Source organism: Heptranchias perlo, chromosome 32, assembly GCF_035084215.1.
Source record: "Heptranchias perlo isolate sHepPer1 chromosome 32, sHepPer1.hap1, whole genome shotgun sequence".
Taxonomy (NCBI): Eukaryota; Metazoa; Chordata; class Chondrichthyes; order Hexanchiformes; family Hexanchidae; genus Heptranchias; species Heptranchias perlo.
Window position 1 is genome coordinate 7319552 of NC_090356.1, and position 22535 is coordinate 7342086.

The 22535-nt window shown below is 44.5% G+C and overlaps 1 protein-coding gene across 2 annotated transcripts in view; it reads right to left on the reverse strand.

Moving 5' to 3' along the window:
• The window catches only part of LOC137300813 (probable G-protein coupled receptor 153), a 65003-nt gene that overhangs the window by 16240 nt on the left and 26228 nt on the right, over window positions 1-22535 (reverse strand). For both annotated transcript variants that reach the window (XM_067970071.1, XM_067970072.1), the window contains one exon: window positions 12900-13329. In XM_067970071.1, the coding sequence (XP_067826172.1) occupies window positions 12900-13329 (430 nt within the window). The remainder of the gene's footprint in view (window positions 1-12899; window positions 13330-22535) is intronic.

Genomic DNA, 22535 nt, shown 5'->3' on the forward strand with positions numbered 1-22535 from the left:
TGAATTTTGGCAGGCTATTCAACTGGGGTGAGCAACACAACCGAGTCCAATCCAAGCACAGGCGGGAAGGGAGGAGGGACTGAAGTCAACTAAAGCGCCCATTCCGGTCACTCCCATTTTGTAAGGCAGGTTTTATTAAAGGAACTGTCAGCACAATTTCATTGGTTTGTCAAGATATCGATTCCTATTACACTAATGGATTCTGTGTATTCACAAAGGCTTTCAAGTTGAATTCACAGAGCTCTCGTCAGCAGAGCTATTGGTAGGCAAAATCATAAATCAAAGAAAATAGTTGCTATGAAGGAGGAGTTACTTAAAATTATTACTTGCAAGACCGATGGATTTTAAGTTCAATCCAACAATAAAAGCCATGCTGAGATCACAGCTCCCTTCATAGCAACTAGTGACTCATCCCTTCTTGGGCCTTGCTGGTGGGTGCAGTGAAACCAATGAGGATAATATTGGATTAAGAAACATGTATCAAAGGCACGTCAGTGAGTCACAGAACAACAAAGCACTGTTACGAAAATACAAGAGGACAGCAGTGCAGTCGCTGACCCCAGCTCGTTTCTGTGTACCATTATATTTAGATCAGGGCCTGCCCCCTCTGATGCACGCACACACTAAACACAAGGTTGATGAGTTTAATCACTTTATCTCATCTTCTCTGCTGTTGTTTTCAACCCTTGATGGCGTTTTTAATAAACGGAGATATCTCAGAATGTCCAGGGCCAAGGCCTGTCTCTTCCTGCAGCTAGTTAGCAGGATGATCCAGCCTCAAGTGAAGATATGAGACAGTCTCACCCAGAGGCAAATGCTTGGAGCATGGTGTTGGAAGATGTGGGGGTGGGAGTGGGGGTGTGGATTGGGGCATGTGATTTCCTTATTTGCACTGTGAGCGGAAGGAAGGTAGTCTGAGATACTGACACTGTGGTTTCCGTTTGAAAGTTTCTGAAGTACTTCTTATTTGTTCTCAGGATGTGGGCGTTGCTGGCAAGGACCGCATTTATTGCCCATCCCTAGCTGCCCTGAGAAGGTGGTTGTGAGCCTAATTCTAGAACCGCTGCAGTCTTTGTGGTGATGATGCTCCCACAATGGTGTAAGATAAGGAATCCGAGGATTTTGACCCAGCAACAATGAAGGAATAGTGGTATAGGTCCAAGTCAGGATGGTTGTGACTTGGTAGTGATGGTGTTCCCAAGATCTTCCTGCTATGGTAAAGGTTGAAGTAAGCTTTGTAAGTTGCTGCAGTGCATCCTTTAGATAGAACTCAGTGCAGCCACAGTGTGCCAGTGGTGGAGGGGGTGGGTGTTGAGTTCAGAGGGTGGGGTGCTGATCAGGCAAACTGCTTAGTATCAAACTTCTTGTTGCAGCTGCACCCATTTAGGCAAATGTTGAGTATTGGAAAATGTGAGGTTATGCACTTTGGCAGGAAAAATCAGAGAGCAGGTTATTATCTTAATGGCGAGAAACTGGAAAGTACTGCAGTACAAAGGGATCTGGGGGTCCTAGTGCAAGAAGATCAAAAAGTTAGTATGCAGGTGCAGCAGGTGATCAAGAAGGCCAACGGAATGTTGGCTTTTATTGCTAGGGGGATAGAATATAAAAACAGGGAGGTATTGCTGCAGTTGTATAAGGTATTGGTGAGACCGCACCTGGAATACTGCATACAGTTTTGGTGTCCATACTTAAGAAAAGACATACTTGCTCTCGAGGCAGTACAAAGAAGGTTCACTCGGTTAATCCCGGGTGGACATATCAGGAGAGGTTGAGTAGATTGGGACTCTACTCATTGGAGTTCAGAAGAATGAGAGGCGATCTTATTGAAACATATAAGATTGTGAAGGGGCTTGATCGGGTGGATGCGGTAAGGATGTTCCCAAGGATGGGTGAAACTAGAACTAGGGGGCATAATCTTAGAATAAGGGGCTGCTCTTTCAAAACTGAGATGATGAGAAACTTCTTCACTCAGAGGGTAGTAGGTCTGTGGAATTTGCTGCCCCAGGAAGCTGTGGAAGCTACATCATTAAATAAATTTAAAACAGAAATAGACAGTTTCCTAGAAGTAAAGGGAATTAGGGGTTACGGGGAGCGGGCAGGAAATTGGACATGAATTTAAATTTGAGGTTAGGATCAGATCAGCCATGATCTTATTGAATGGCGGAGCAGGCTCGAGGGGCCGATTGGCCTACTCCTGCTCCTATTTCTTATGTTCTTATTCCATCGCACTCCTGACTTCAGCCTTGTAGATGGTGGAAAGGCGTTGAGGGATCCAGAAATGAAAATGGTTGGGCCAAGGATACTGCCTTGAGGAACTCCAGCAGCAATGTGCTGGGGTTGCAATGATTGGCCTCCAACAAACATGAGCATCTTCCTCTGTGTCACGTACCACTGTAGCCAGTGGAGGGCTTTCCAATTGATCCCCATTGACCGCAGTGCATGCCACTATTAATGTTTCCTATTTATATTTGCACTTCTCCATTCTACATTAAATGCATTAATATTTTAGGAAACAGACCAAGCTACTGCGAAAGAAAAAGAAACTTGCATTTATATAGCACCTTTCACGACCTCAGAACGTCTCAAAGTGCTTTACAGCCAATGAAATATGTCTTAAGTGTAATCACTGTTGTAATATAGGAAATGAGGCAGCCAATTTGCACACAGCAAAGTCCCACAAGCAGCAACGAGATAATAACCACATAATCTGTTTGCTAAATGTTGATACAGGAATAAATCTTGGCCCGGACACCGGGGAGAACTTCCCTGCTCTTCTTCAAATAATGCCATGGGATCTTTTACATCGACCTGAGAGGGCAGACGGGGCCTTGGTTTAATGTCTCATCTGAAAGACGGCACCTCCGACAATGCAGCACTCGCTCAGTACTGCACTGGAGCGCCAGCCTAGATTTTGTGCTCAAGTCTCTGGTCTACCCAAAGTGAGAGCTGGGTTTTCAAGAGATTCACATATATTGGAGTATATAAGTATCAGCTGTGGTTTAGTAGTAGCAATCTCACCTCTGAGTCAGCAGGTTGTGAGTTCAAATCCCACTCCAGGGACTTGAGCACAAAATCTAGGCTGACATCCAGGACAGTACTGGGGGAGTGCTGCACTGTTGGAGGTGTCATCTTTTGGATGAAATGTTAAGCTGAGGCCCTGTCTTCCCTCTCAGGTAAATGTAAAAGATCCCAGGGCACTATTTTGAAGAAGAACAGGGGAGTTCTGTCCGGTGCCCTGGCAAATATTTATCTCTCAAACATAATCACTAAAAACAGATGATCTGGTCATTATCACATTGCTGTTTGTGGGATCTTGCTGTGTGGAAATTGGCTGCTGTGTTTCCTACATTACAACAGCGACTACACTTCAAAAAAAGGACTTTGTTGGGTGTAAAGCGCTTTGAGACGTCCTGAGGTAGTGAAAGGCGCTGTGTGAATGCATGTCTTTCTTACTTTATATTTTCAACTTGCTGCCCAGGCGTAAAATTAGCATTGCAGACCGGCCCCCATTATCGAAACTGCCCAATTTTTATTCCGATTGAAGTCACAGAAATCGAGGAGGGCCGTTTCTATAAGGGGCGGTCGATCCACGATGCCAGTTTTAATCCTGGGCGGCAAGTTAAAAATGTACCCCAACCAATCAAGTCCAGATTGATGGAATGAAAGTCTCCTCTGAGCTGTAAAGGTCTTACAAGAAATAGGTTTGGGACAGTCCCAACTCAGTTTCTAATCGACACGGGCCCAAAGCACAAAATGGTTCCTAGTTGTCACTAAGATGGCAATCTCACGAGAAAGGCCACAGAATGGCTGGTATGAGAAATAGAAAGAATGCCATATCGTTACAGTAGGGATTCTGTTTTCAGGTCGGAAATCAGAGACATTGTTTGGACAGAGAAGAGGAAGGTTAACTTTATACCCAACCATGATGATTATAGGATTTGATGGGGTAGAAAGAGAGAAACTATTTCCTCTGGTGGGGAGTCCAGTACAAGGGGGCATAACCTTAAAATTAGAGCTAAGCCGTTCAGGGGTGATGTCAGGAAGCACTTCTTCACACAAAGAGTAGTGGAAATCTGGAACTCTCTCCCCCAAAAAGCTGTTGAGGCTGGGAGTCAACTGAATTTATAATGAAGCAGTCCGTTCCCGCATGCTGCAAAACCTGGACAACGTCCGGGCTTGGGCTGATAAATGGCAAGTAACATTCGCACCAGACAAGTGCCAGGCAGTGACCATCTCCAACAAGAGAGTCTAACCATCTCCCCATGACATTTAACGGCATTACCATTGCCGAATCCCCCACCATCAACATCCTGGGGGTCACCATTGACCAGAAACTTAACTGGACCAGCCATTTAAATACTGTGGCTACAAGAGCAGGTCAGAGGCTGGGTATTCTGCGGCGAGTGACTCACATCCTGACTCCCCAAAGCCTTTCCACCACCTACAAGGCACAAGTCAGGAGTGTGATGGAATACTCTCCACTTGCCTGGATGAGTGCAGTTCCAACAACACTCAAGAAGCTCGACACCATCCAGGACAAAGCAGCCCGCTTGATTGGCACCCCATCCACCACCCTAAACATTCACTCCCTTTACCACCGGCGCACTGTGGCTGCAGTGTGTACCATCCACAGGATGCACTGCAGCAACTTGCCATGGCTTCTTCGACAGTACCTCCCAAACCTGCGACCTCTACCACCTAGAAGAACAAGGGCAGCAGGCACATGGGAACAACACCACCTGCATGTTCCCCTCCAAGTCACACACTATCCCGACTTGGAAATATATCGCCGTTTCTTCATCATCACTGGGTCAAAATCCTGGAACTCCATACCTGACAGCACTGTGGGAGAACCTTCACCATATGGACTGCAGCGGCTCACCACCAACCTCTCAAGGGCAATTAGGGATGGGCAATAAATGGTGGCCTTGCCAGCGATCCCACATCCCGTGAAAGAATATAAAAAAAACTTCAAAACTGAGATTGATAGATTTTTATTAAGGCCATTAGGGGTTACGGAACCAAGGCGGATAGATGGAGTTAAGATACAGATCAGCCATGATCTAATTGAATGGCAGAACAGGCTCAAGGGGCTGAATGGCCTACTCCTGTTCCTATGTTCCTATGCTATATTTGACTTGGGAGTGCCTGATGCTGTAAGTCGCTGTCCAAAATGGAAAGTGTTCCATTTCCCAGTGTTCCATCTTAAGCACTAAATTTGCCAAAAAAGTAAAAACAATGACAGGAGGCAAGAGATAACAAGCGAGACAGAGAATCAGAATGAGAGAAAGAAAGTGAAGGACAGGTCTAGCAAACGAGTCGGCAACACAATGTTGTCTGACTTGTTTGCAGACAAGTCCTTTTCAGGCAGGACAAATAGGCTAATTTCTGTCAGCCGCAGAAAAAAAGGAAGACTTCTATTTATCTTTATCACGTCTCCCAGAAACAAAGAGCTTCACATACAATCAATTATTTTGAAGTTTATTGTTACTTAGACAAACAGGGCAGCCATTTGGTACACAGCAAGATCCCACAAGCCGCATTAAATTGAGTAACTGGTCAATCTTAATGGTATTGGATGAGGGAGGAATATTGGCTACGACACTGGAAAAACTTCCTGTTCTTCAAACAAGCAGCTTAGCACCTTACTCTCCCTCAGTACTGCACTGGAGTGTCAGCCTAAATCATAAACTTAAATCTTCCAATTGGGTTGAAAACCACAACCTTCTGCCCAAGAGGCAAGAGTACTACCAACTGAGCCAAGCTGCCGACAGCCTATTGCGTATGAGTCAATATTGTGCTATATGTAGCAAGCTCTGTGAAGCAGTCAGTAAATAGGGATCGTCAAAAAAATGGAAATAAAGTGAACGAATATGGCGATAAGCAGCTCAGATCTAAGTTTTTTTCTAATTTTAAATACTTGAAAGAAACCTTCATTGCACTTAGTATCATAGAATGTTACAGCACAGAAGGAGACCACTCGGCCCATCGAGCCTGTGCCGGCTCTGAAAGATCTATCCAATTAGTCGCACTCCTCTCCTCTTTCCCCAGAGCCTTGCAAATTTTTCCTTTTCAAGTATTTGTCCAATTCCCTTTTGAAAGTTACTATTGAATCTGCTTCCACCGTCCTTTCAGGCAGTACATTCCAGATCATAGCAATTCGCTGAGTAAAAAAAAATTCTCCTCATCTCGCCCAGTTCTTTTGCAAATTACCTTAAATCTGTGTCCTCTGGTTACCAACCCTCCTGCCAGTGGAAACAGTTTCTCCTTATTTACTCTTATCAGAACCATTCATAATTTTGAACACAATATAATTTTGACTTGTGTATGTTTTTCAGGTTATGCAGCAGAATGCTTATCAAGTACCTAAGGAATGCCTGGCCTTTGTGCAGTAAACAGGTGCTGCAATATTCAGGATGGGCAGGTGATGACAGAACCTGGTGCACTGTGCTCACAGAACCAGCCTCTGTATGGCACTAACAAACCCAGGTCATTAACAGCCTGTCTCTCAAAGGACATCAGGGCTATGCAGTTTCTATCACCTTCACCGAATCCTTCCAGGTTGCAGGGTACACCCGAGCAGAGGTCAGTCATTTCCATGCAATCAGTGAAGGTATTGGGGGGGAGGGGGGTGGAAATTGGAGGGTGAGTCAACCAGGGAAGCAGTCAAGTATTTCCATAGCGGTTGTATGTGGAGTAGCACTGCCACAAGTCTGACGGGAAATGGTGGGTAATGGGGAGATTTAAGATGGAGGGGAAAAGAAAGTATCATAGAAGGAGGCCATTTGGCCCATCATGCCTGTGGCGGCTCTTTGGTAGATCCATCCAATTAGCCCCACACCCCTGCTCTTTCCCCATAGCCCTGCAAAGTTTTCCCCTTCAAGTATTTATCCAACTCCCTTTTGAAAGTTGCTATTGAATCTGTTTCTACCACCCTTTCAAGTAGTGCATTCCAGATCATAACAACTCGCTGCATAAGAATTTTTTTCCTCCTGTTTGGCTCTGGTATACATGTTTTCTTTACAGCTTTTTTTTCTCCTTTCTCCCCTCCTTTCCGAAAGGCACTGACTCTTGCTGAGGTGCAGATCCCCTGATGCCAGTGGTCTCAGATACCTCACCCAAGTGACCATTCTTCAAGCATCAGGATGGATGCTGAGGGCTGGAAGGCAGTGCAATTATGGAGGCCATTACGGCCAACCTCAATCTTGTCCCAAGCCAATGTCCACACACACTTCCCAGCTGGGGTTACTTAATAGCAATCAGGACCACAAACCCTGGATGATTATTCTCTTCCCTAGACTATGGGGTTCTGAGGCCAATTATGGAACGCTACTGCTTCCCTCACTGATACAAGTTTGGCACCAACCAGCAATCAAACCTGGTATCTAGCCAGTCAATATGGCTTTGTACTACCCAGGTGCTTCATTTATAGCTTAAGTTATACTTGTTCATACAATATTACTTTGTCTGCTATTTTAAAGGTCTTAACCCAATTATTTCACTGACATTGCACACAGTTATCTCTAGATCATAATTTTAAACAAACAAACAAACAACAACAACAACAACTTGTATTTATATAGCGCATTTAACGTAGTAAAACGTCCCAAGGCACTTCACAGGACCGTTATCAAACAAAATTTGACACCAAGCCACAAAAGGAGATATTAGGACAGGTGACCAAAAGCTTGGTCAAAGAGGTAGGTTTTAAAGGAGCGTCTTAACAACAACAACAATAACAACAACTTGCATTTATATAGCGCAAACAAAAGCTAAAAAATAAATATCACTCTTTTGTTATGCTTTTTTGTTTGAGCAATATGCTTGGTTTAAGAAAAAACAGTTAAAGAAATGTCATACACATGTGGTACAGGAAATATCGGGCAGTATTGTTATTTGCTGAATGAATTCAGTGGGATATCTCTTCAGGCTGATATTCTTCTAAAGTTTTCAAATCACCAGCAACATTGAAAAAGGCAGAAGACTAAAAATAAACGAGGGTACAAAAGAAAGTAACACAAAACGACCCAACAATTCATCATAATTAAAGGGCAACAGGGAGCAGAAAACATAAGGCAGGAAAAGAAAGAGGCCATTAGGCCCAACAAACTTAATTGATCAACTCAGGTAGGTGGGCTGATCTATGAAAAGGGATGGGCTTGTTCAGTCTAATGGCCTTTTCCACTTCTTATAAATTCTTATGTTCTAGCCTCACCTTCCCACCTTCTCACCATATCCCTCAAATCTCTTCTCTCTTCAGAAATGGAACCACTTGTCTCTTAAAACCTACTTAAGCTGCCCTGGTAACTTATCCCAAAAATCTCTTAACTATTGGGTGATAAAGTTCTGCCTGACTTCCCTTCTTCCTAAATTGTAACTTAGATTTTCAGATATTTGAACATAATGAACAATTTTCCTGTGTCAACTGTGCCTATCTTCTTTCCAATCTTGTAAACTCCATTTTGATAAAGCCCAAAGTCTTCTCTTTTCCAAAGAAAACACAATCAACCCCCTTTAATCTTGCCTCATAATTTAAACTCTTTGTTTGGAATAACTTTTGTTGTTTATATCTATGCCCTCTCAAACATATAAATGCATGTAGAGCATTGCACAGCCCTGGACTGTTCACTTGAATGGCTGAAGTACTCATCTCAGACAATGAATACTGAATCCCACATGTCAGAGACGACATGGTAAGCAGTGGACACTAATTATGGAAACTTAAAGCTAGGGCAGGAGTAGTGAGTATGAGAATGTAAGTGGATGGAATTAAGGAACAATCCTGCAGGTGGCAGAACTAACACAAAACTGGCCCCAGGTATACAGCTAAGGTCCATGAATGACCACAGTTACAGTCTGTGAGAAGACCAAGTGCAATATTCAAAATTATGAAGGGTTTTGATTGAGTAAATAAGGAGAAACTCTTTCCACTGGCAGGAGGGTCGATAACCAGAGGACACGGATTTAAGATAATTGGCAAAAAAAACCAGAGGGGGAGATGAGGAGAATTTTTTTAAGCAGCGAGTTGTTATGATCTGGAATGCACTGCCTGAAAGGGCGGTGGAAGCAGATTCAATAGTAACTTTCAAAAGGGGATTAGATAAATACTTGAAGGGGAAATAATTGCAGGGCTATGGGGAAAAAGCAGGGAAGTGGGACTAATTGGATAGCTCTTTCAAAGAGCTGGCACAGGCACGATGGGCCGAATAGCCTTCTTCCATGCTGCATGATTCTATGATTCCATCTAATATATTATCAAGTGTCAGCCTTGGCTCATTGGTAGCACTTTCATCTCTGAGTCATAAGATTGTGGGTTCAAGCCCCACTCAAAGACTTGAACACATAATCTTACTGACATTTCAGTCCAGTACTGAGGGAGTGCTGCACTGTTGGAGGTGCCGCCTTTCAGATGAGAAGTTAAACTGAGGTTCCATTCTGCCTTCTCAGGTGGATGTAAAAGATCCCATGGCACCATTTCGGAGATAAGCCTTAACCAAGGCTTTGATTCCGAGCTTTGATGTGATTGCATTGCAAATTTTTCAAACAAATAAAAACACTTGGCAGGTGAGAATTGTGCCTCTTTTAATGCACTGACAACCCCCCCATGTTGTTCGTCACTCGACTCCGTTACCCACATGCTTGCCAATTTTCAGGCAGACAACCAGGCAGGCACACCTGATCTAAATGCATTGCCTATGCTCATGTGTCACATTATGTGCAGCATTCCTCCAACATGATTCAGCCCAGCAGCCTCTCTCAATTTGCTCATCCTGAACTCTGAATCTTACCATAAAATATATATTGGTTCCCGGTCTGGCAACACCTCAATTTTAAAATTCTCATCTGTGTTTTCAAATCCCTCCATGGCCTCGCCCCTCCCTATCTTTGCATTCTCCTCCAGACCTACAACCCTCCGCGATCTCGGCACTCATCCAATTCTGGCCTCTTGCGCGTCCCCGATTTTAATCGCTCCACCATTGGCGGCCGTGCCTTCAGCTGCCTAGGCCCTAAGCTCTGGAATTCCCTCCCTAAATCTCTCCGCCTCTCTACCTCTCTCTCCTCCTTTAAAATGCTCCTTAAAACCTACCTCTCTGATAAAGCTTTTGGTCACCTGTCCAAATATCTCCTTATGTGGTTTGGTGTCAAATTTTGTCTGATTGTGCTCCTGTGTAGCGCCCTGGGATGTTTTACTACGTTAAAGGCGCTATATAAATGCAAGTTGTTGTTGTTGGTGTAAATGACAATCTTAGTAGTATGGCCCTTATTTTACTCATACTGTAAATTGCTATGAGAAAGGCACAGTGAATAAATTGAGGAGGAAATCTGTTCATTTTTGTGAATTCCCTTAGAACTACATTATCATCATTTATACTGCCCATTCATAAAGGTCTGATCAATGAATAGTAAAACTTGTTAAGGGCTTGTTAACTTCTGGTTAATGCCTGCAAATGTTCATAAATTTCATTATATTGCCCATTCATAAAAGTCTGATATGTAAATATAATTTCTTTACAAACAGGATTGTTGGAATGCTTTGCCACAGGGCATGATTTGGGCAGAGGTCATTGTGTCTTTTAAGGAACATTGGATAAATATTTAATGCAGAGGAAAATATGAAGCCATAAAGGGAGACAGCACAGCAGTGGGATTAGTTCTGGATTATTCAGGAAAAGAGCCAACACAAACATGATGGGCTGAATGGCCTCTTTCTTTGCTGTAAATTTCTATGGTTCTATGGTTCAAAATCAAAAACCAAATAAAAAACTTGTTAAAGACTTGTTAACTGCTAGTTAATGTCTCTAAAGTGTTTGTTGAAGTCTTTTCCCATTGAAACACTTAATTATTATTTCAACATAGAAATAATTCTAAGAAGTTGGCATCATCTCGGCCTACCATTAATGTATGAATGGAGATCAATCTGAACAAGTCTCAGCGGCTTCTACCAGCTTCAATGAAAGAAAGAACTCGCATTTATATAGCACCTTTCATAACATCAGGATGTCCCAAAGCGTTTTACAGCCAATGAAATACTTTTGAAGTGTAGTCACTGTTATAATGTAGGGAATCGCAACAGCCAACCTGTGAACAGCAAGGTCCCACAAACAGCAATGTGATAATGACCAGATAATCTGTTTTTTAGTGATGTTGGTTGAGGGATAAATATTGGCCAGGACACCGGGGACAACTCTCTGCTCTTCTTTGAATAGTGCCATGGGATCTTTTGTGTCCACCTGAGAGAGCATCCGGAGCCTCGGTTGAATGTCTTATCTGAAAGACAGCATCTCCAACAATGCAGAACTCCCTCAGTACTGCACTCTATGGAGTGGGACTTGAACCCACAGCCTCCTGACTCCGAGACAAAAGTGCTACCACTGAACCACAGCTGACACATGTACAACATTCAGTTGTCATCTGACCCATGCTTCCACTGCACAGCTTTCCCTGCCAGGCCATGGCAGCCCTCAGCTGTCCCCTGCCATACCATCTCTTAGCAACCTCCAACAGGCCAGCGCAGCATGGCATGTCTGGTCAATTCCAGATCACGGCAGCCCTTAATAATACCCCCACTGACAACCCACTCACTGAAAGAAGTGAAGTTATGGCTGACAACTTAATTTATTTTTGCGTGAGTCATTTATAGATTCATGTTGTTCGTAAATTCCAGAAAATAACATTATAATAAAGTTAACTGCTCTCTGTACTAAGACCCACTGATCTCTTCATGAACTGACAGCTGAGAAGTCAACCATTCTTAAATTGGCCATAAATGGGAAATAAGTGCTCATTTCAGAAAAAAATGAATCATTCATATATTCAGCCCTGAAATTGTATTGCATTTGATCTAAAAGGATAATGAACTACACTTGACGTGTTTTTTTGAACAACATCCATTTTTGAAATAAAAATAATGCTTATGAGAAGGCTTCAATAATCGTTGGCTGCAGATAGAATAAGAATAAAGAGGTAATCCTTTCCCAAACTTAATAAAGTATTGAATCTTGTTTGTGTCACTTGGCTTAGTTGATCACACGCTCACTTCTAGTCAGAAGGTTATCGGTTCAGTTCCCACTCCAGGGACTTGAACACATAATCTAGGTTGATACTCCAGTGCAGAACTGAGGGAGTGCTGCACTGTTAAAAGTTCCATCCCTTGAATCGGAAGTTAAATTGAGGTCCTGTCTGCTTGTCCTACTGATTTAGGTGAATGTTAAAGATCCCATGGCACTACTCTAAAGGCAGCAAGGAGCTCCCCCTGATGTTCTGGCCACCATTCTCTCGACCAACATCACAAAAACAGATTACTCATCTTATTGCCAGCTTGAAGTGTGAAAAATGGACACCATGTTAGGCAAGTGTATTAGGGTTATGGAAGCAAGGCGGGTAGATGGAATTTAGATACAGATCAGCCATGATCTAATTAAATGGCGGAACAGACTCGAGGGGCTGAATGGCCTACTCCTGTTCCTATGTTTGTCTATATAACAGCAGTCACTGCACTTCAAAGTACTTCATTACGTCAAGCACTTTGAGTTGTTTCTGAGAGATATAATAAGGATCTATATAAATTCAAGAACTTTATCTTTGTGTATGTCTGTAATAGCTGAATAAAAAAATTATTTAAATCAGAAAGAAACACTAATGAGATGGGAAAAGCGTGGAGTTGCTGAGATTGCAAGAACTGAGACCTGTCCCCAAAGAAGATTCGTTGCATTGACCCCGTTGCTTCTGAATATTTCCCTCATGACTTTAGAGAACAATTTTTCTTAATTTCTTTTCTGCCACGTTGAATTATTTTAACTTCACCAAAACATTTCCTAGGTAACAACTGGAGAAGTGAAATCCACCCCCAACATGTTAGTCTCTTTGTCGTATTAACAGCGTAAAAGTGAGTGACTCACCAAAACAGGAAATCCAGTCAAAAAGTCGTAGATGAAGACTATTCCACTGATCAAGTAAGTGATCTGTAGAGAGGTCTTTAATGGTTCGGAGCCATCAATGGACGACCTCCTGTTACCCTGTGCATCTTCCACTACTATCGTGGGTACGTTGAATTTGTTTTTGTCGACGTTGTTTCCAGTTTGGACGGTGAAAGTCTGAAAGAGGGCAATGCCAATGCATGCCACGCCCATCACCACGCTCCCGCTGATCAATAACAGGAAGCAGACCCCGAAACCGAGGCCTATCTCCGTGACGATGAAGCGGCAGTCCTTGGCATAGAAACGTTCCGTGGTGTCATGCCAGCCCACTGCAGGTAAGGTAGAGAGGATGAAGGACACCATCCAGATCCCCATCACTGTGTGCACAGCTTGCTTCTTGGTGTTACTCAACCTGAAAGAGTTAATGAAAACAGTTACTACTTATAGGACACATCTGTCCTGCTTGTAAATGCAGATAAATCAGACCATCACTTACATAGAATTACATAGAATGTACATCACAGAACCAGGCCATTCGGCCCAACAGGTCCATGCCGGTGTTTATGTTCCACACGAGCCTCCTCCCACGTCTCCTCGTCTAACCCTATCAGTACATCCCTCTATTCCTTTCTCCCTCATGTGTTTATCTAGTTTCCCCTTAAATGCATCTATGCTATTCACCTCAACCACTCCATGTGGTAGCAAGTTCCACACTCTCACCGCTCTCTGGGTAGAGAAGTTTCTCCTGAATTCCCTATTGGATTTATTAGTGACTATCTTATATTTATGGCCCATAGTTTAGTGCCTTCTCCAATATACTGTTCAGTCATTATTACCGTAAATAATACTCAATAAACCAGATTTTTTTTCTGTGCGCTATGTATAACAAAATTGTGAACCTATTTATGAAGAGCGGCCTTCAGGTTTTGTTCCCCATGGTTAATAACTGCGGGTAAAATGAAAGTTCATTTACAATCAGAACAGAAGAAAATACGGAACGCAAGAAAGCCCCTTAAACCTGCTTCTTCCACAGATCGTGTCCTGTCCATTTTATCATGGGCCCTGCTTCACTCATTTAAATTCCTGAGGAAAAGTAGTGCAAAGAATCTCGCTGCCCCAGCCAAACTGGTAGATCAAAGAACATGCCAGGATATCTATCTGCATCCTACACCCGCAGATACAACTGCGGGAGAACCATCGCCACAAAGGCCACAACAATTGAAGGAGAAGACCCAACACCAGCTTCTCATGGCAACTAGGGATGGGCAATAAAGGCGACAATTAAATAAAACATGGGGGAACCACCTGTTAGATGTTTCTGGAAGCAGCTAGACCAAGGAGTGTAGGGCAGGAAGTCAATACCAGAGAGTAAGTGTTATGTGTGACAGGAGTTGGGGAAGAAGGAATCATAGATTAAAAGGAGGGAGATGAAGCAAAGCTTCCCCAACAGTTCACCTGGCCAAAGCCATGAGTCGCTGAGCCGCACAGACCATCAACAACAATTTGCATTTATATAGCACCTTCAACGTAGGCAAACATCCCAAGGCGCTTCACAGGAGCGTAATCAGGCAAAAATTGAGACCAAGCCAAAGAAGGAGACATTAGGATAGGTTGGTCACAGAGGTAGGTTTTAAGGAGTGTCTTAAAGGAGGTGAGAGAGGTGGAGAGGAGGAGAGGTTTAGGGAGGGAATTCCAGAGCTTAGGGCCTAGACAACTGATTGTGGGGCGAAGGGAGCGGGGGAGCACAGGAGGCCAAAGTTGGAGGAATGCAGAATTCTTGGAGGGTTTTAGGGCTGGTGAAGGTTACAGATATAGAATGGGGTGAGGCCATGGAGCGCTTTGAACACAAGGATGAGACTTTTAAAATGGAGGCACTGGAGGTCTGGGGGCCATGTTATGGAAGTGTAAGTAGGCGGTCTTAGTGATGGATAGGATATGGGGTCGGAAGCTCAGCTCAGGGTCAAATAGGATGCCGAGGTTGCGAACAGTCTGAGCCAGTGGCCCAGGAGTAGGATGGAATCAGTGGCGAGGGAACGGAGTTCGTGGCAGGGGCCGAAGACAATGGCTTCAGTTTTCCCAACGTTTAATTGGAGGAAATTGCGTTTCACCCAGGCCTGGCTATCGGATGCAGTCTGACAACACAGAGACAGTGTAGGGGTTGAGAGAGGTGGTGGTCAGGTAAAGCTGGGTGTCGTCAGTGTACATGTGGAACCTGATGGCATGTCTTCGGATGAGGTCGCCAAGGGACAGAATGTAGATGTTGTTAGGGTAAAATTTGGGCTGTTGGGTTAAAGGAAACGGTGAAGTGACTACTGTGTGCATGGCGGCGGTCATTACCCTAAAACCACACCGAAATGCGCTTTGTGCAGACCAGACTAACCTTAATTAAAAGCTTAAACATAACACTTGACTACTAACAAGATGGACACTACTAAACAAAATGGATTCTGTAACTGTGGGAAAGACAGTTAAAGTGCTGAGTTTGTATATTCCAAAACTGACTTACAGTCTGGGAATACAAAAGACATTTCACAACGAGCTGATAAAAACTACAGAACCAGACTGAATAGACAAAGACCATACTGTCTTAAGGTGATAACGGTTGTTTTAATGTGATTGGAGGTCTGTGGTTGCTGTGCGGGCTTAATTGGCTAATGTGTAAACTAATAAAGACTAATGATGTAATAGCTACTGAAAATCTGTATTTCAAAGGTATAAAAAAGCGTGACTCCCATTTTGAAGTTGAGAAGGTAGTTGCGCACGCTGCGGAGCGTCCAGTTCTTCTCCCAAAGTACTTTGTCCAATAAACTGCATGTTGAATCTTTAAGTCTGACTCCGAGTGGTGATTTTCCCACAACAATGTGAAATAGGAGGAGGACTTCAGAGGTAACGGTGAGGGAGTGGGAAGAGAAGCCATTGCATGAGATTCTCTGACTACTACTGGATAGATAAGAGTGGAAGCAGGCGAGTGCAGTCCCATCAGCTGGACAACGGAGGAGAGGCTTTGGAGGAGGATGTTGCGGTCGACTGTGTCAAAGGCTGCAGAGAAGTCAAGAAGAATGAGGAGGGATACTAGACCATGGTCACAGTCACAGAGAATATCATTTGTCTCTGATAAGGGCCGTTTCAGTGCTGTGGCAGGGGCAGAAACCTGATCGGAGAGGTTCAAACATGGAGTTTCGAGAAAGATGGACACAGATTTGGGAGTCAGCAACACGTTTGATGAGGAAAGGGAGGTTGGAGATGGGGCGGTACTTCACAAGAATAGAGGGGTTGAGAGCGGGTTTTTTGAGCAGCGGGATGATGATGGGAGATATAAAAGGGAAGAAGACAGTACCTGAGGAGAGGGAACCGTTTACAATATCAACTAGCATGGGGGCCAGGAAGGGAAGTTGGGTGGTCAGCAGTTTAGTGGGAACAGTGTTGAGAGAGAAGACATTGGGGTCTCATGGACAAAGTGAGCTCAGAGAGTTTGTTGTTGGTGGTTAGGGTGGAGGGGGCAGAGAAGAGGGGTTTAAGTAGACAGTGGTAGTGGACAAAAGAAGCCGGGGTTTACCTTTGCATTCCAGGATGATCCTGGAGTAGCAAGCAGTTTTGGCAGAGGAGAACAGGGCCCAGTACTGCTGGTAGTGTTTAAGCCAGATTTGGCAATGAATAGCTAAACCAGTTGTGCGCCAAATACGTTCAAGTCTGCGCCCCTTGGCCTTAAGGGAGCGAAGGTGGGGCCCGTGCCAGGGGGAATGACCAGGATGGGAGCGAGTAAGGGTTTTACTGGGGACAAGGGCATCAATAGGGAGGTGAGGGTACGATTGAGCAGATCGATAAATGCAGAATTATTGTGGCGAACGAAGGAAAGACTAAACCGTTGGGAGTTTGCAAGTGCCGTTGTGACTTGAGGAAAAGTTTTTTCTAGGGATGAACGCGGAAGGAAGTGGGATGTGAGTGCTGAGGGATACAAGTAAATGATCAGAGATGGCCTTGACTATGATTGATGGGAATAGAGAGGACACACGATCCAACAAGGTCAAAGTGGTGGCTGTGAAAATGGGTAGGAGAGTTTATATAGATGTTAAGGGAGGACAGGAGGGCAGTGACTTCATAGGAGAGAAGACAAAGTGAGTTGAGATGGAGGTTGAAATCACTGAGGATGAGGGTGCAGAGGCTGAGGGAGGAAAGGAGTGAGGATATCTCGGTGAGAAACTAGGAGTGAGGCCTGGATGGGCGGTAGAGAACAAGGATTTTAAAGGAAACATGAGAGGGGTGGAACAGCGTGAGAAGCTCAAAGAAGGAGAAGGTACCAAAGAAGTAGAGGGACAGGACAAGGTGAGATTTGGTGATAAGGGCCACAATGCCACTGTGGTGGGTTGGGTTGGGTAGGTGGTGGAAGACACAGCAAAGCAGGGAGGCTACAGCAAGGGGCAAGGCGTAATGACCCGTAAGCCAAATTTCCGTCAAGGCCATGATGTCAATGCAAACATCTACAATAAGGTCATGGATGGCAAAGGCCTTGTTCACGAGAGAACTCAGGGTTCAATCCTGGCTCAGTGTTGAGTTAGGTGATCACAGCCAGAGCAGGAATAAGGGTGGTACAATTGGCTTCAGTACCCTCGGTAAGGGAACAGATAATTAGCAGGATTGTCATTCCTGATCACTAACCAGAGACCCCTGGTGTGTATGTGTCTACTTTTTATACGTATTATATCATACACACACACGTGCGTATACATGAATACATATATACACATGTAAACGCCCCATCAGTCTACTCTCAATCATCAGCAAAGTGATGGAAGGTGTCGTCGACAGTGCTATCAAACGGCACCTACTCACCAATAACCTGCTCACCGATGCTCAGTTTGGGTTCCGCCAGGACCACTCGGCTCCAGACCTCATTACAGCCTTGGTCCAAACATGGACAAAAGAGCTGAATTCCAGAGGTGAGGTGAGAGTGACTGCCCTTGACATCAAGGCAGCATTTGACCGAGTGTGGCACCAAGGAGCCCTAGTAAAATTGAAGTCAATGGGAATCAGGGAAAACTCTCCAGTGGCTGGAGTCATACCTAGCACAAAGGAAGATGGTAGCGGTTGTTGGAGGCCAATCATCTCAGCCCCAGGACATTGCTGCAGGAGTTCCTCAAGGCAGTGTCCTAGGCCCAACCATCTTCAGCTGCTTCACCAATGACCTTCCCTCCATCATAAGGTCAGAAATGGGGAAGTTCGCTGATGATTGCACAGTGTTCAGTTCCATTCGCAACCCCTCAGATAATGAAGCAGTCCGTGCCCGCATGCAGCAAGACCTGGACAACATCCAGGCTTGGGCTGATAAGTGGCAAGTAACATTCGCACCAGACAAGTGCCAGGCAATGACCATCTCCAACAAGAGAGAGTCTAACCACCTCCCCTTGACATTCAACGGCATTACCATCACCGAATCCCCCACCATCAACATCCTGGGGGTCACCATTGACCAGAAACTTAACTGGACCAGCCATACTGTGGCTACAAGAGCAGGTTAGAGGCTGGGTATTCTGCGGCGAGTGACTCACCTCCTGACTCCCCAAAGCCTTTCCACCATCTACAAGGCACAAGTCAGGAGTGTGATGGAATACTCTCCACTTGCCTGGATGAGTGCTGCTCCAACAACACTCAAGAAGCTCAACACTATCCAGGACAAAGCAGCCCGCTTGATTGGTACCCCATCCACCACCCTAAACATTCACTCCCTTCACCACCGGCACACTGTGGCTGCAGTGTGTACCATCCACAGGATGCACTGCAGCAACTCACCAAGGCTTCTTCAACAGCACCTCCCAAACCCACGACCTCTACCACCTAGAAGGACAAGAGCAGCAGGCACATGGGAACACCACCACCTGCACGTTCCCCTCCAAGTCACACACGATCCCGACTTGGAAATGTATCGCCGTTCCTTCATCGTCGCTGGGTCAAAATCCTGGAACTCCCTTCCTAACAGCACTGTGGGAGAACCTTCACCACACGGACTGCAGCGGTTCAAGAAGGCGGCTCACCACCACCTTCTCGAGGGCAATTAGGGATGGGCAATAAATGCTGGCCTTGCCAGCGACGCCCACATCCCATGAACGAATTTTAAAAAAACATACATGCGGACAGTATCAGGCTGTACTGTGACGCTCCCCATACTTGAATAGCCTGTCGAAAATCACTGTGTAGGCTCACATGTGAGGATTGGTCCGGCTAGATACCAGAGGATGATCAGTGTGGGTCTTTACCCTGGGCTTGCGGAGAGGAGCCGAGAAAATTGGCAGAAAAAATGGGGGCAAACACTAATAGTTAACTTTAATTTTGTTAAATTGCGAGTTGCTTGTCCCTGATGTTTACCTACACACAAGTCCGTTTAATTGCTACTTTTCTTTTCTAAGTGCTGGCCTAGTCCCTGTGTAAAACTCTTCAATGTTTTTTTGATTAACTTTATGCTATCTTTGTTCTCTTGTGTCTAGTATCTTAAGACACTAAATTAATTATTTACTACTACTGTACCTCAGGGTCTGAATTAGGTATTCATGGACAGCGTGCCCCACCCCCACTCCCGCCCCCAAACAAATTTAAATGCAAATTATTCATAAATCTGCACACTCCCTGTTCCATCATTCATGGCCCAATTTAGCTCATTAAATATGAAAGAGCTGTGCCTCAGCTGTTAATGAGCAGGCACCTAGCAGCTCAGCTTGCAAGCTAAACCATGGGGGAGGGAACAACACACAAAATCCCACGTGTGAGAAAGGTGTTATGTTCTGACGAGGCCAGGACGACAGAGCTTTATGAGCTGGTGAGGATGTATGGTGAATGCTGCCATGAAGTGTGGGTAGGGTTGCCAACTCTGGTTGGACGTATTCCTGGAGGTTTGATCACAAGACCTCCCTCCCACTTTCCAACGGCCCTGCATATTCAAACAGCCTTTTTCCCACATTTCTACAACTAATAAACAAAAAACGCATAATCTTTATAATGCCCCCTATGATGTTTCTCCTGGGTCGCTCGCAGCAGTGTCCGGGAGATTAATCTTCAACTCCTGGAGACTCCAGGGCAATCCTGGAGGGCTGGCAACCCTAAGTATGGGTCAGAAAGTGAGAGCTTAAAATGGCTGATGGAGAGAGCATCACAAAATGGAGGCCACTTGTAACCAGGCTGTTAAAAAATTAGTGGACACACACAACACAAAAATGCCACCACACTGGCGTGAGAGTGTTTTCTGTACTATGAACACCAAAGTGGAGAAGCAGAAATGTATTGTCAGGATGTGACAAGGAAAGTTTATAGGGGTCAACGATTAGATGTTGGATTTTCAACCAGACGGTCCTTGTTTGTTTTTTAATTCATTCTCGGGATCTGTGCATCGCTGGCGAGGCCAGTATTTATTGCCCATCCCCAGATGCATTTGAGAAGGTGATGATGGACCTTCTTCTTGAACAACTACACTCCATATTCTTTGTAGCGATTCGATACAACTGAATGGTTTGCTAGGCCACTTCCCAGGACGGCTAACAGTCAACCGTGTTGGTGTAGGACTGGAGTCGCATATGGACGGCCAGTTTCCTTCTCTAAAGGACATTAGTGAACCAGTTGGGTTTTTACTCATGCCAACTTTTTATTTCCAGATATTTTGAACTGGATTCAAATTCTCAAACTGCCCTGGTGGGATTTGAACTCCACCATGACTTTGGGCAATAGCGTAAAGCGAGCAATAGTGTAAAACGGGCGATAGTGTAAAACGGGCGATAGTGTAAAACGGGCGATAGCAAACCCAAAGCCCGTTTTACATCCCTCCCGATTTTCATTTCCATTGAAGTTATGTCACACCCTCAATCCCCTCACCACCAAAAATTCCCGCTTGAGTAACTCTTGAGTAAGGGATGCACCTTCAATGGACTCCAGAATAACCACCTGATAAACGAGTTCTGCCGTAAGTGTGCTCGTGTGAAAAAACTGCAGGAATTGGAACACTCGCCCCCAGGACAATGAAAGAATAAGATGCACTCCCGCTCCCACTATGATCAGACCTTGATTAAGGGTTGGCCGCAGGCAGCTTTGACTTCTTTTTGGTGTTGACTTACTGCATCAAGTCAACAGAAATAGATTTACATCGAATTTACAGCACAGAAGCAGTCCATTCGGCCCAACTGTTCTATTCTGGTGTTCATGCTCCACACGAGCCTCCTCCCACCGTACTTATTTAATCCAACCCTATCAGCATATCCTTCTATTCCTTTCTCCCTCATGTGTTTATCTAGCTTCCCCTTAAATGCACCAATGCTATTCGCCTCAACCATTATAAGAGTAGAGAAGATGTTTCCACTTGTGGGGGAGACCAGAACTAAGGACCGTAAAGATAAGATAGTCACTAATAAATCCAATAGGGAATTCAGGAGAAACTTCTTTACCCAGAGAGTGGTTAGAATGTGGAACTTGCTGCCACAAGGAATAGTTGAGGCGATTATTATAGATGCCTTTAAGGGGAAGCTAGATAAACACATGAGGGAGAAAGGAATAGAAGGATATGTTGATAGGGTGAGATGATGTAGGGAGGGAGGAGGCTCGTGTGGAGCATAAACACCGGCATCGACCTATGGGGCCAAATGGCCTGTTTCTGCGGTGTATATTTTATGTAATTCTATGTACTCCTTGTGGTAGTGAGTTCCACATTCTAACCACTCTCTGGGTAAAGAAGTTTCTCCTGAATTACTTATTGGATTTATTAGTGACTATCTTATATTTATGACCCTTAGTTTTGGACTCTCCCACAGGTGGAAACATCTTCTCTATGTCTAACCTTTCAAACCTCTTCATCACTTTAAAGGCCTTCAAGAAACACTGTGCAGAATACAGCTTACAGAGTTATTTGACTGACACCTCACCTGGGACAGGAGAATATAATGATCAGTGTAGGTCAGCAATCTGCCAGTGGAATGGAGAATTTGGCACACACATTACAGATGCCGTGGATTTCTTATCACAAACAAAAATAAATGCTCGGTTACTATGGAAACAGGTTGCACCCTTAACACAGCTATCGTTAGCTAGAAGCACAAAGCTAGGACTAAAATGGAGGTTGCTCCCCACAGTGAAGTTAAGTGCCGATCTTTGGGGGTATTTTGGCAATGAGAGTTGACTAAATTAGAAAGGCTTAAATGATCAAGGCCTTGTAGTCCATTTTGATATCATCCTTCCAGAACACACTTCCCCTTGTCTTTCCCTTGGAGCTTTAACATCCACCTAAATAGGCAGGCTGCGAACTCAGATTAAGAACTTATCCAAAGGAAAGCACTCCCTTGGTACCACACTGAAGCACTTCTTCACACAAAGGGGAGTGGAAATCTAGAACCCTCTCTGCCAGAAGGCTGTCGAGGCTGGGGGTCAATTGAAAATGTCAAAACTGAGATTGATCGATTTTTGTTAGGCAAAGAGTATTAATGGTTACGGAAACGAGGCAGGTAGATAGAATTAAGATACAGATCAACCATAATCCAATTGAATGGCGGAACAGGCTCGAGGGGCTGAATGGTCTGTTCCTATGTTCCTATGCAGTGTCAGCCTCGATTCTGCACTGAAGCCCCCATTTCGGACTCAAACCGAGAGATG